The sequence below is a fragment of the Martes martes genome, assembly GCF_963455335.1.
Source record: "Martes martes genome assembly, chromosome: 11".
Lineage (NCBI taxonomy): Eukaryota > Metazoa > Chordata > Mammalia > Carnivora > Mustelidae > Martes > Martes martes.
Window position 1 is genome coordinate 41,233,898 of NC_137899.1, and position 14,082 is coordinate 41,247,979.

Below are 14,082 nucleotides of genomic sequence, written 5' to 3' on the forward strand. Positions count from 1 at the left end.
AGGAGCCATGTTAGTTCTCTCGCTATAGTATTTGGCTGGTCTCACAGTTGGTGTCGTTTTCAAGTGTGGGGCTTGATTTAATGGAGACAGCCAACAATTGTGGATCTAATCAAATGGAGCTCGAAGCACATAACATTCAGTGTGAGGGAGCTAGAAGAAACATTTTCAAGTTTTGGAGTGGTCTGACAGGAAAAGGGCAAAAAGTATTCAAAGGGAGTTAGAAAATCAGGCTGAGGGATCTTGGTTTTCAGGTCTGTTCTAGTCAGTTTGTGGAGTATTGCAGACAATGCATTATAATTTATCACACTGATACTCTTAGATTGGATGAAACCCAAACACAACTGAGTTAGATGCAGATTAAATTACCTCTTACTTAAAAAGGAGGGTGGTCTCAGCAGGGCAGGATGGAGTTCATTAGCAGGCTGAGAAGTTTTTCTTAACTCTTCATCATCTGGTTTCATATTGTCCCTGGTTCCTCAAGAACATTGGACACCTTATTTTTTTTAACCCTCAGAGAGATACACAAGCTACTCTGTGAATCTTAGTGGCCACCAGTTCCAAAGACAAAATGTTCCTCGTCACAAGTCTGTAAACGAAATTCAGATGACTATGAAAAACCACAGCACTTCTTTACAGAAAATCCTTTTTTTTTTTTTTTTTTTTTTTTGGGAAAAGGAGAAAAAATATTCTCTTTGTGTATTTTTATTTAGTTACCACAAAGCAAAGTATTCCACTGCATCAAGATAATGGACTGGGATGCATGTTGGGTGTACTCCAGCAGATATGTTTAGGAATTATGATCACGTTTCTTCCTGCTGACCAGCACTTATCAGCCTTATCGTTCAATGAAGGGCATGGCTCAGACAGGATTCTACTGCCTTTCATATGGCTCTGCATTCTTTTTCCAAAACTGGAAACTTCAAACTCCATGTAAATGGCCTTTAATTTGTACATTCTGAGTCTTATGAGGTAGGGTTAGCCCCTAGGGGACAAAAAAGGACATAGAAAAATCCCCAGAGTGCTGTAAATTTAGCCATGTGATCCCAAAGGAATTTTTATTCGTACAGTTTTGTCTCTGAGTTTATTATTTTGTCCTTTGTTTAAAAATAAGCTCAGGTTGAACACTGGGGAATTTGAAACCTACTTATCCAGTATACCTACATGTTATGTTAAGAGGGGACTTATTTCCGTTTAGGAATGAACAACTGGGACAGATTTCTATCCCTTTCCGCACTCTAGTCACTCTCAGTCTTTGAGTCTCTTGTTAAACATCAAAGAATCTTCAGTGGAAAAAGCGTTGGTGTGGAAATTGGGGGCTGGGTGGGCCTTGGGGTTGGGTGACAATCACAAAAGTCAGTTCACCCTTGTCTCTTGCATCCATCTTTTAGCAAGCACTTAAACCCAGTTTTTTTTGTGTCCTTCTCAGTACTTCAAAGTCATAGTTTATCAATAGAGCCACCAAGCTAGACATAGTCCAAGAGGTCATCTGGTTCATCTCCATGCCTTAGGCATAAGCACATCTAAGTAATTCCAGGCAGGTAAAAAGAGATAAAGAGTGCCTTTGCCTTGTACCCCACTCTTCTTAGCTGCAAGACCTCACTTCCCCTGTGTTTCCCCCAAGATCTGTATTCACTATATTGTCTTAATATGAGAAAGGACCTATTTTTGCAAAATTCTTTTATTTTCCTGCTAAATTTAGAATGATGCCTCTGATTCCATGCACCATCACAGCTGGCAAAACCTCCACAGTAATTTAAAGAAAAAAAAAAAAAAAAAACATGTGAAGAGCATATGCAGAGTGGAACACTTTAGGTTGGGTGTGTATTTTTTTTTAATGGTCCCCCTATAATTTCTGACCTCAGTGGCTTGGTAATAATCTAATGTGGGATATTCCATGACTCTTTGGGTGGATCCTCCAAATGGAGATTTACTTTATCAGCAGGGGGTTGTTGAGTGACATTCCCAGAGAGACCGCCTTTTCCTCCTCCTTTTTCCACCTCAAGCACAGAATCCAAATCCTACAATTCAGAAAGAAGTTGTCCACGAAGCAAGACAGATCTATCATGCAATTGTTTTTAGACATCCTTGCTAGTGCAACAGTTCTAAATCTGATTGCCCTGTTTACTGTTGTGTTTGTAAAAAAGAATACGTGATCGCTGAGTTCTGTCATGTTCTACAGCCAAACGCCATCATTGTTTGTTTGGTTTTTTTTTTTTTTAACACGGCCAAGGAAGAATTCACAGACTAAAAGGCTGACTCTTCCTTACATGGCTTACCCTGTCAAGGTTGTGGGGGGGCATGGGCAAGAGGCCAGTGGGGGGCGGGGGCAGGAATGCTGTGTTTGCCCTCTTTGTAAGGACTTAGTACTTTTTCAATAAAAAATAAATTTAATTTGTGGCTACACTTCAAGGGAGATGGTTTGATGGTAAGAGTAGAGGAGTCCCAGCTCTGGATTTAGAGAAGTCGTGTGGCTGAATCCCTTAGCGTCACTTTCATGTGGTCCAGTGAGCCATTCTCAGAAACCGCAAACATTTTTGAAGATACTGAAGTGGAGACAGTCACAATTCTTTCCTACCTTTTTTTTCTTCTTTCTTTCTTTTTTTTTTTTTTTTTGCTAGTAATCCTTCATGTTTTAACAAGTCTTGAAGTTAATGCTGCTTACATTTTTTCCCTGTCAAATTGGAAGTCTTTTCCTTCTCTTTTGAGGAAAGTAATATGTTCTCTGTAGTTCCTACCTCATGTCAATCAAAGAGGTGAATGTCCACACGTGACGTATCCAAGTATCAACTTCCTTTTTTTTTTAACTGAGCAATATTTAGATATTTGATTTGAAGAAAGTTGCTGCTTCTTAACATATAAAGTAACCCATGTATCCATCTCTTCCTATTCTTTTTGTCCTTCTTAGTAAAGTAAAAGGTCACTTTCAGCTTGCACCACATCTTTATTCCAGCCTAGGCCTAGCAACCTGGGTTTCCTCTTTCCTAGAAAAGCCACACTTTTCCAGGTGTGGTAAGTGGTAAGTAAATGATTAGAAGTCTGTACTGAAGAAACTTCTTTGACCCGAGCATTTTTCAGTGAGCATTATCACCGGATATGGTATAGCCCTGCCTCACTTTATCCATAGTAAACCTTTTGGAATGAACAAATTTATAAAAATGACATATGTATGTGTATGTTAGTGGTTTCTTTCTTTCTTCTTCTTCTTCTTTTTTTTTTTTTTTTTTGTCAAAATGCTTACAAGACCTAAAAAGATTTTGGCTATCATCAGAAAGAAGGGAAGTGTGAGAAACTGTCACAGTCTAGAGAAACCTAGGGAGGTAAGATGACTAAATGTAAGGGGGTCTCCTAGATGGGATCCTGGAACAGGAAAAGGACATTGGATTTTGGTACTAGCGTATCAATATTGGTTTCTTAGTTGTGACAAACGTACCACATGAGTGTAACAACAGGGAAGTTGTTAACTGTGGGGAAGATGGGGAAAATGGTGTGAGGTGTATGGGAACCGTATTATCTTAACTATCTTTCTGCAAATCTAAAACTATTACAAGACATTTATGAAAAAATAAAACAGAAATATGTGCTGATTTCTCTATAGAACTCTTACCAGTTCTGACGACTGAAATAGGAGCCAGAGTGACTTTTCCTTTTAATGAGCAAAGTTTGTAAAGGAAACAGACTTTCCTTTTACAAAGAAAAAGGACTTTCCCAGTTGTCCTGCAGTATAATGTAGGTCCTATCCAGTCTGACACCTGGCATGAGGAGGGTTTCCGATGCCTTGTGTGGTTTGACAGGCTGGAGCAGTTACTTTCCAAGAACAGCTTTGCATTTTAAAGAACTTTTGCCAAGATTCCTCACCTTGCCGTTGGGTTGGTCTTGTTTGCTAAAGCATGCAGGAGTGCTCTTCCCTTCTATAATAATGAATAATTCACATCATTATTTGGGGGGATAAACACTCATTTAAGAGAACTTGTTTTGGAATGGCATTTTTCATTTGGCTGTATAGTGACAAGATGAAAACAAAGCATTTTCTCCCAAAGCAGTGACAAGAAATGCAGAGATTGTCAGTAGTGACACGATCCGTCCCCAGCTGCTCGCTCTTCAGTAGACTCCTATGGAATGAGTAATTGGTCTCAATCAGTTCTCAGCAGGAAATACCCACCTCATGGTAAATATCACCACAATCGGTACTAATTAGCTCTGTTGTCACCTGTCACAACGGTAGGCTAAGAGCTGAGACAGGTGATCAATCTATACACGGCAACACAAGTCCAACTGGAGAGGGGTTGGAGAGTCAATGCCAAGGCCATCGTAGTGGGCAGGTAGGCCAAAGTCCCTCTCTGCCATGTGGACATGAATGAAGTTCAGTCAGTGAGTACAAGTTCCACAGTGTGGAGTCCTAGGCGTGGCACTCCGGAGGGGAGCTTGGGCGTCTCAAAGAGAAAATGCACCCATCATTCAACGGATGCAGGTTTTCATGGCATTTTGGCTTCTAAATCAGCCAGGCTCTCGTTCAAATCTGGGCTTTGCCACCTAGTATTCATTTGATCCAAGTCAGTGGCTTTATTTGCCCATGCCTGGGTTTCCTAATCTGGAACAATGAAGGCAAAATTATTCACCCAGTGGGACTGAAATAGCAATATCTATGTCTGTCTTTCTAATCTAGAGAGATGTAAATACTGCTATTCACCACAGGTCTGGCGTTCAGTGGGTGCTCAAAAATTGTGGAATTCCCCCCACTAAGCAAATAACATGTAACGTGGTGTCACAATGCTAATGTTCATTATCCCTTTTAACAATAAACAGGAAAACATTCAGATGTTCAGGGTCAGCATGAAGAATGATGCTGAAGGGAATTTGGGGACCAAACCTTTACTGCCCTTTTTACTGATCCTTTTTGAAGAGCTCAGTCACTCAGGAAGGGAGAGGAAGCAAGGGGAAATGTAATAACTAGCCAATAAAATTACAGGGAATTAAGCAACGGCTTGTAGCAGAGGAACGTTTATTGGATCACGTGTGTCCCTGTTGGGCAGGTTGTGACCAGAGCACACGACACGTGAAGGAAACATCCCAGGGATGATCTACATTAATGCAAAAAGAAATACATCTCACTGTGACTTTGGGTCATATTCTACTAATTCATTGTTTTAGAATTGGGTTCTCCAAATTTCTCGATGATAATTCAACAAGACCCCGGGTGCTAGTTAAATTCACAGACCGCTGGGCCTCTTTGAAATCCTGGTTCAGAAGTTCCAGGCTGGGACCCGGGAATAACGTAGAGAATAGAGTTTTTAATCAACTCTCCATGTGCTTCTTGTATTCAGATAAGTTTGAGAACCACTGATTTAAAACTGTACTTTTCACTTGACAGCAAATGGGAATTTCCTGTGTAATTTTTAAAAATATCAATGCCTGGGTCTTACTCACCCCCCCGAAATTCTGATTTAATTGGTATGTGATGTGCATCGAGCATGGGGAATTTTTTAAAGCTCCTTAGATAATGCTAAGGTACAGGCAAATCTGGAGCAACTGATTTTGAAAATAGCCAAAGGGGTCCACACACCTATTCGGGTGATATAGGTGAATGATAAATAAGTAATAATTAGGTATAAAGTCACATCACATATAAGTAGGTTCCCAGCACTGATTCAAGTTGTAAAATATGGCTTAAAAAATCTCATTTCAGAAAACTCTTGGGGAGTAGTCTGCAAATTATCTCATTGCCCTGGAATTTTGTTGGATTCAGAAGTACTTGCACTAAAGGTACTACCAACTATGGTTTAGAACCTCAAGTCCCCATATTTCCAGTGCTTGCTGTACGGGTCTGCATATGAATGATAATATGACGTGAATCCAATCTTAACTTTCAGTACAAACATTGCACTGTTTTCCCTCTTCCTTCTCTTCCTCATTATCCAAACTCATTAAATGTCCAGATTTGGAATTAACTACCCACAACAGGAATGATAACCAGCCATGAGGATCTGTGAAATGGAAGAGAGAGTGAACGTCCCAGACAGGAAGCAAGTCTTCCAAAATAGGGACTCCAGAGAGTTAAGCCATGTAGCAAAAGGTGTAGTCACGTTTCTAGGAGACAGTTGTCAACCCAGCTCGTCAAGGTGGGACAAAGTGTTACTATGAGAGTTGTTTAGGAAGGATTTGCTGAGCAAAATGAGGGGGTCATCTCGACCTTCTCTTTGTCTGGAAATGTTTCTTCAAGTCACAAAGTAATCACTTCTAACTCTAGGTAGGGGCATGCTGTTGATCAGTCCTTAAACTGCCTTACTAACTTCCAGTCTTCCTTTTGAGGAAATTCAAATTATTTATTTTAAAAGCCTGTGGTGAAATACACAACATAAAATGTATCAACCTAACAAGGGAAGAGAGGCGAAGAAAATGACCTGTTTGTAAGCAGGGCAAGAACTATCATGCTCCTCTTATGAATTGAGAATTGAGGCTGAGACACCTCATTCTGGTTGGGATGGCTGCTAGAAAAAACAAAACAGAACAAAAGCAAAAAATGACAAGGGTCGTCAAGAATGTGGAGAAACCAGAACCTTTGTGCATTGCTGGTAGGGACGTAAAATGATGTAGTCACTAAAGGAAACAGGACAGGTATTTTTTAATTTTTTATTTTTTAATAACATACAATGTATTATTAGCCGCAGGGGTACAGGTCTGTGAATCGCCAGGTTTACACACTTCACAGCACTCACCATGGTACACACCCTCCCCAATGTCAGGAAACAGGACAGTTTTTAAAAATTAAAAACAGAATATGATCCAGCAATTCCACTTACAGGTATCTGCCCAAGATAATTGAAAGCAGGATCCTAAAGAAATATTTGTATGTACCCATATTCATAGTAACCTGAGTCACAAGAGCCAAATGGTGAAAGCAGGCCAAATGTCCACTGACAGATGAATAGATAAACAAAATGGGGCATAAACATACAAGGGAATATCATTCAGCCTTAAAAAGGAAGGGACTTCTGCTCCCTGCTGGGATACAGATGTAGTACCCCTTGGAGTATTACATGGGTGCCCTAGCCCCATTAGGACATTGTGCTGAGTGAGATAAACCAGTCACGAAAGGACAAATACTATATGATTCCACTTACATGAGGTTCCAAGAGTTGCCAGAGTCTTAGAGACAAAGGAGCATGGTGGTTGCTGGGGGCAGGGCCAGGGGGAGGGTGGACTGGAGAATGAATGTTTCATGGGTATGGAGTTCCAGTTGGGGGAGGTGGAAATGTTCTCAGGTGGAGGTGGCGATGGTCGCACAACGGTGTGAATGCGCTTAGTGCCACTGAACTGGACCCTTAAAAATTGTTAGATTGATACATTTTATGTTGCATATTTCACTGCAGTCTTTTAAAATAAATAATTTGAAAATGTGCAAAACAAAACAAAACGCCAGTGTAAGGCTGAGAGGATTCCTACAGCCAGACGGCGTCAGAGCAGGAAGTCAGCTTTAGGACCTTCGAGGGTGTCAGCCTTCCTTTCCACCTCTGTGGCTCTCAGGGAGTGGAAATTGAAGATGTTCTGGTAGGAGTAAGGAGAATTGAACAATTTAGGCGGAGGAAAGAGTGATCATTATAGTCTAGGCAGTTGTCCTGAAGATAAGAAGGAAGGTTGGTGAGCTCCACAAATCAGAAGGTATCTGCATGCTAATACTTTTAAAAATTGAGATAAAATTGACCCTTTTAAGGTATAGAATTCAGTGTCCTTTAGTATATTCACAAAGTGGGCAGCCATTGCCACTCCATAATTCCAGAAAGTTTTTATCACCCCCAAAATGAACCTCATGCCCATCACTGGTCATTCTCCATTACCCCCCTGACCTCCACCTTAAGCAACCACCAGTCTGCTTTCTGCCCCTATGGATGTGCCTCTTCTGGACACTTGGTATAAATGGAGTCACACAATATGACTCCTTTTGTGACAGCATAATGTTTTCAAGGTTCTTCTCTGTCATAGCATGTGTCAGTACGGTGTTTCTTTTTCTTTATTAGTTACTATTCCATGGTATATCTTTACCACGTTTTGTTTATTCCCCAGTTGGTGGATGTTTGGGTTTTTTCCACTGTTTGGTTTTAATGAATAATGCTGCTGGGAAGGTTCGTGTACAATTTTCTGTGTTGTCATGTGTTTTCCATTATCTTGGGTGTATACCTAGGAGTGGAATTGCTGGCTCATACGTTAGCTGCATGTTTAACTTGTTCAGGAACTGCTAGACTGTTGTCTAGAGTGGCTGCCTTATGTCACGTTTCTACTGGCATCACAGGAGTGTTGCCATTTCTCCATATCCTCACCAACACTTGGCATTTGCCCCTTTTTTGCCCCCCCCCTTCAGCTTTATTGAGGTATAATTGACATGCAAACATTTTTAAATCCTTGTCATCTTCCTGGGTAAGAAGTGGCATCTCCTTGTGGTTCATGCACAAGCTTTTGTCTTCTCAGCACCCAGGCCAGGTCTGTCTCTTGCTACATAGTAGCAGCTCACTACGGAAAGATAGGAAAATTCTGAATGACTATAGGAAAAAAGGATCATCATGAGTGGTTTCTAATCTTTGAGAAATCAAATTTTTTTTTTAAAGATTGTATCTATTTATTTGACAGTGAGAGAGTGAGCACAAGCAGGGGGAAAGGCTGGCAGAGGGAGAGGGAGAAGCAGACTCCCTGCCGAGCAGGGAGCCCGTAGGGCTCGATGACCTCAACCGAAGGCAGGCACTTAAACAACTGAGCCATCCAGGCGCCCCAGGAAATCAGATTTTAGAATGAGCTGCTTTTCATTTTTTGAACACAAACCGAGTCAAGAGATTGCAAGCAAGCTCACTGCATCTTGGCTCCTGGGCACTCCATGACTAATGGGGAGATAACTTTCAGTAGACGGTCACTCTCAGAGTTTAGAAGAATGACATGTATGCCCTGGGATAGAGACTTAGGCAGATGAAAAGGGAGCTCTGAAAGAAAAAAAGACCCTTTCCTCCCCTTCAGTTAAAGTGAAGTGCCCAACTCATGACTCACGCCTTGGCTTCGCCACCTTCACACCTTCCACACTGTCAGCCGCCTGGCGCTACAGGATTGCCTGTAAGAGGGGTTTTTGACAGCAGTGTTCTCCAATTACACGTGTTTCCATTAACAAAAGAAATATCTTTGTGGGTTTTGTAGGTACGTGCAGAAGTCTATTCTAGCTCCCTAGTAGCCAGAAGCATCTGATCTGTCTGCCTAACAGCCCTCCGACGGTTAAGCATTTGCTTTTAGGCAAATAAAATGTCAGCATATGGCAACAATATGGCCATTCTCTCTGGGGACCAACCTCTCCCCAGAAGAGATGGTACTTGAAATAGTAGATGCTTTTGAGTGCAGGACCCCTCTCCCTCCCACCCGGGCATGGTGGCTGGGGAGTGGGCAGAGCGCCACACACAAAAGGACTCGGGCAACCATATCAAATGTGAACAGAAGGGGCAAGCTGCCCAGCCAGCAGTGACCAAAGGCTGTTTGCCGTGGGCATCTGGGGCTGTGGTTAAGGGGAAGTACCATCCCAAAACTGGCCAGGATTAGCTCTCTAAAATAGAAAACAGCCCCCACAGCCACGGGAAGAGGGGTGGGGGCCGGCTGCAGTTGAATGCGGTGGGGCTGCCTCAAGCAGAGGGAGCCCTTGAAAGCAGAGTCTCCACCCATCTCGTCTCCGAATTCACCCTGTGAATGGGGGAAAATAAACTGCCTTTTCTTGAAATAGAAGAGGAGCACATGGAACCCCATCTAGTGGGTCAGCTCGTGTGCAAGTGGACGTGTGGACCGGAAACTGTCAACAGAGATGCCCCTGTGCTCCAAACAGAGTCCCCAGACCTTGCTTGTCCTGATGGGCTAGAACTTAGAATATGCAGATAATCGAAGTGCGGTGCTAGTCCTTTTGGAAACGCTGGCTCCTCATGTGGTGTTGTCTCTGTGTGACTGGTGTTGGAGTAGAGCCGCTCAGACTCACTGGTTTTACATCAGGCTTTTTCTGTATGAGTTCATCATATTTCTGGGCCAGCTCTGTGAACTCACTAGCCTTGGAAAAACATCCACCTGTAGTGCCGGAAGAATTTACACTGATTAGACATTAACACTGTCCAGAAATTCTCATCAGCTATCTCATTAATCTTCCACTCGTGTAAATGACTTGATTGGAAGGTTTTGAGGCCATACTTTATTTCTCAAACTCAATCTAAGGTTCTGACATTTTAAAGAAGAAAATAAAATAAGGAAAAATTTAAAACTCCAGAAATATCTCTAGAGGTCTATATTGTTAAGGAACTAAGAATGACAAGGTAGGGAAGCTTCTTGTTTCCAGTTAATTTTCCTTGTCTAAATTGTATTAATCATATAATTTAATAATGCTTTATTATGACCCTGAATAACTGAATTGGCTACAAAATTTTAAATGCCTAGGAAAATGATGAAATTTTCAAAATAGCATTAATATTATTAATAATGTTTTTTCATAGACTATGTCTTCAGAAAATGTACTGTGCAAATGAGAACAACAAGAAACACTGCATATTTTAGTAGCGTCAATCAGTTTTTCTGGAATGTTCTTTTTACTCTTTACCAAATCGTTATAACTGACAGGGTGATATCCTACTCTGCTTCTCATGCTAACAGTCAACAAATTCCAAGACAATTGGCAACAACTAGGTCAGTAGCTGTATGAGCCGTAGGAGGTTGCCAGGGTTCCTCTAAGACTTTACTCCTAGGGGCTGATGCCAACTTTCCAAATTAGAAGAACTTTCTCCGTTAATTGGGGGACTGTTCCCATGTGACCGAGGGAACCTAAACATTTGGATGAAAAATAAAAACTTCAGTCAATCAACCAGATGTTTGCCACCATTACATCAAACCTCAGGGTACTGAAAAACATCTCAAGAAATGACTGCATTTTAAACTTTACATCTAGGTAATTGAGATCCTCCTGCCTTTGTGTGTTCATATGAATGACAGCATGTCAAATGAGGCCCACCCTGGAGATGTCTTGAGCCTTTCTATCCTAGAATACATAGAATACATATGACACTTAATGTACGAAGCTTAAAATATAAGTGATATTGATAATCATGTAACTACTCCTCCATTGCTAATCTTCCAAATAGAAAATAAAAATAAGTGTGTCTACTCTTTGTCCTCATGTTTTGGTTTGCAGCAGAACAAGTAGACTTTGGTGGTAGAACTCTGGGTTCTAAGATACCATGACTCTTTTTTAGCATGAACTTGACTTTTTATCAAATGCAAATAGAACTCTGAATTCTCAATTGCAGGCATTTGTCACACTTAAAGCTCTTTGAAATGGTTTCATTAGTACTTGGTGGGCACTATATGTTTGATGAATAAGTGAATAATGAACAAATAATGAAAAAGTAGGAATCAGACAGCATTCTCCCTTTGTGGAATTGGATTCTAGGTGATTGACAACTATGTGTTTCAGTTTAGTAGAAGTAACTCCACTGTTTATTTTTCTCTAGTCTCTTAACAAACTGTGCAAGGTTTGGAGTGGCATTTGCTGAGATTTAACTAAAACACAGAAGCAATCAAGTGGTTGAATTATGGATTTTTCAAATGTAATGACATTCCTTTATCCATATTGATTGGAGCTTTGGTAAATTCAATTGTTGGTACCACCTGGATAATTTTAAGTCTCTCTGAAGCTTTCAAGAAAATGTTTCCCACATAGCTCAAGCAACATAAGAATTTCATCAGTTGAAAACTAAGAATCGCTTCTGTGGGATGTGTAAAACAAGAAGCTGACCAGCATTATTTTCTTTTTCTTTAATTCAGTATCATTATTGAGAGTTATTCTTGAACTTTATGAAAACCAGATTGGGGCACAAGCATGTTCTCCATCTAATCGTGTTCAAGGAATTGGAACTGAAAATCATTCAAACTAGGAAAACACGACATTGAAAAAATAGTCTGCATTCTTTCTTCTACCTCAGCGTGTCTGAGGCTCTTTCTGACAAGGAAGACTTGGGCTAAGAGTAGATCTGATCTTTTTAGAAGTGGACGTTTAGCTTCCTAGTCAGGAAGAGATCATAATTTTTTTTTCAGTCACGTTTTTACTTTGCTGGCCTATCACTTACAACCTTTGATCCTCTCACGTTTTTCCGTAGAAAGCTGTGATTAATCACTATCGCCCATGGGAAAAAATCCAGATAGTGCCTGCCATTCAAGGCCCTCTTTTGTCTGGCCCAGGTGACTTTACCCTCTAGCCACATTCCCTACAACCCGCCTCTTCCTTGCAAGCTCCTTCCCATCAAAACCAGACTGCTGGTTTGGGCTGTTCAGCCTCCAGTCTTTTGTCCTATTACCCCATCTCTCAGGAACGCCTTTTTTCTTCTCCTCTCCACTTGTTGAGTGTTCTGCAGCTACTTCAAGGCGTGAAACATTCCATTCATAAGGTCTTGCTAATCATCCACCCTTTCCGCTCTCCCCTTTGTTCCCCTCCCCTAGCTAAACCTAATCTTTCCCACCACCCCTGTCACACACACACATGTGCACCCACACGTGCTACTATGATGATTTAGTCATGGAGGGCATCACCTTCAAGTCTGCTCTTTGTGTGTGCAAATGCACAAGGATGTCAAACAAGGGACAAGTGAAGACAGCGACCCACCTTATTCTCCACTCACCCAGGCACGCACCCCCCCCACGTGACTATGTCTATGCAGAGAGGCGTCCTTCTCTATTTCTTAGGAAGGCTTAGACTAGCAGCATATGCAGCTCTGGTCACCGCCATGGGAGCTTTTTAGTTTCCTTTATCACGGCACAAGTTTGTTGAGTGCAGTGACTCCCTTTGTATTCCCATCACGCCTGGCACAATGCTTTTCTCACATGTAAGGTTATTGAAAGGATAAAATGTATTTATTTTTTTAAAAAATTGCTTCCACATACAAACGCAAACGTGGAAGCACTGTGGGAATCAAAATGGACTTTTTTGCAACTGTGGAATGGCCAACTTATCGGATTTTAAGTGTATCATGGTTCTAAGTAATTTCCTCTAAAACATAGTGCCCAGTAGTCTTTTGCGGAATTTCAGAAACCACATTCATGACGCTATGACAGACCCTGGTAGAGTTGGACTGAAATCCACTTCTGACTGTTTGTTAAAATAGGCAAAGAATAACATTAAGAATTGTCTGAAGTGGGCAGGATCAAGGTCAGGAGAATGCCCATGGGAGGTGAGGGAATTTGGGGAGGAACCAGTTGGAGCAGTCTGAGGTCAGTATACTTCCTAGAAGTCTACATTAAGATGAAAACACAAAACCTAAAAAAGCACCACGTCTTAAGGTCCTTGAAACTTTGCCAACACTGTATATAGTACAGCTCGATGTGGCCATGCCCTCAAAGTAAAGAATTGCTTTGTAAAGACTTTTCATGGAGAATTAATATTACTTCTGATGCAGTTGTGTTGATAAAAGGAGAAATGTCCACAAACCAAGCTTTAGATACCACAAGACAATGATGCACATAAGATAGGTTTTATGCCTATTTGAAGACACGGCCAGGACGTCAATTTTCAAGTTTGGTAACCATTGACCAACACCTCAAGGGAAGAGTCTGTGTCCAGGCACAAAATATTCTACTAACTACGCATTTAACAATTGCTTTATGTTTTCCAGGATGTGTCGAGTTGATGTATGAGCTGTTTTCTCTTCAGGAAGAAACAAGCCTTCTCCACCCATTTCACAGTACATGTTTCTCCCCTTTCTCCTCCCAGTCCTCTGTGATGTCCGTGTGCTTCGCTCGTTTCCATCCCAACTTGGTGGTTGGTGGGACTTACTCGGGCCAGATTGTGCTGTGGGATAATCGCAGTCATCGAAGGACACCAGTGCAGAGGACACCCTTGTCAGCTGCTGCACACACTGTAAGTCAGATTTTGTCATTTCCCTGTCAGCCACCCCAAGCCCTGAAAGGGGATAACTGACAGAAGTACACCCGTGGTTAGTAACTCCAAGTTAGAAGCGTGTAATTTGTAATGAGTGTATCCTGACTGACCGAAATAAAGCCAAGTAAAAAGGAGGTGAAGAAAGCACTGGGTGTAGA

At 41.4% G+C, this 14,082-nt stretch overlaps 1 protein-coding gene across 6 annotated transcripts in view; it reads left to right on the forward strand.

The window, feature by feature from the left end:
* Positions 1-14,082, forward strand: part of DYNC1I1 (dynein cytoplasmic 1 intermediate chain 1) — a gene marked incomplete at its 5' end in the record, with an annotated part of 260,677 nt that overhangs the window by 177,839 nt on the left and 68,756 nt on the right. For all 6 annotated transcript variants that reach the window (XM_080818672.1, XM_080818674.1, XM_080818673.1 and 3 more), the window contains one exon: positions 13,757-13,903. In XM_080818672.1, the coding sequence (XP_080674798.1) occupies positions 13,757-13,903 (147 nt within the window). The remainder of the gene's footprint in view (positions 1-13,756; positions 13,904-14,082) is intronic.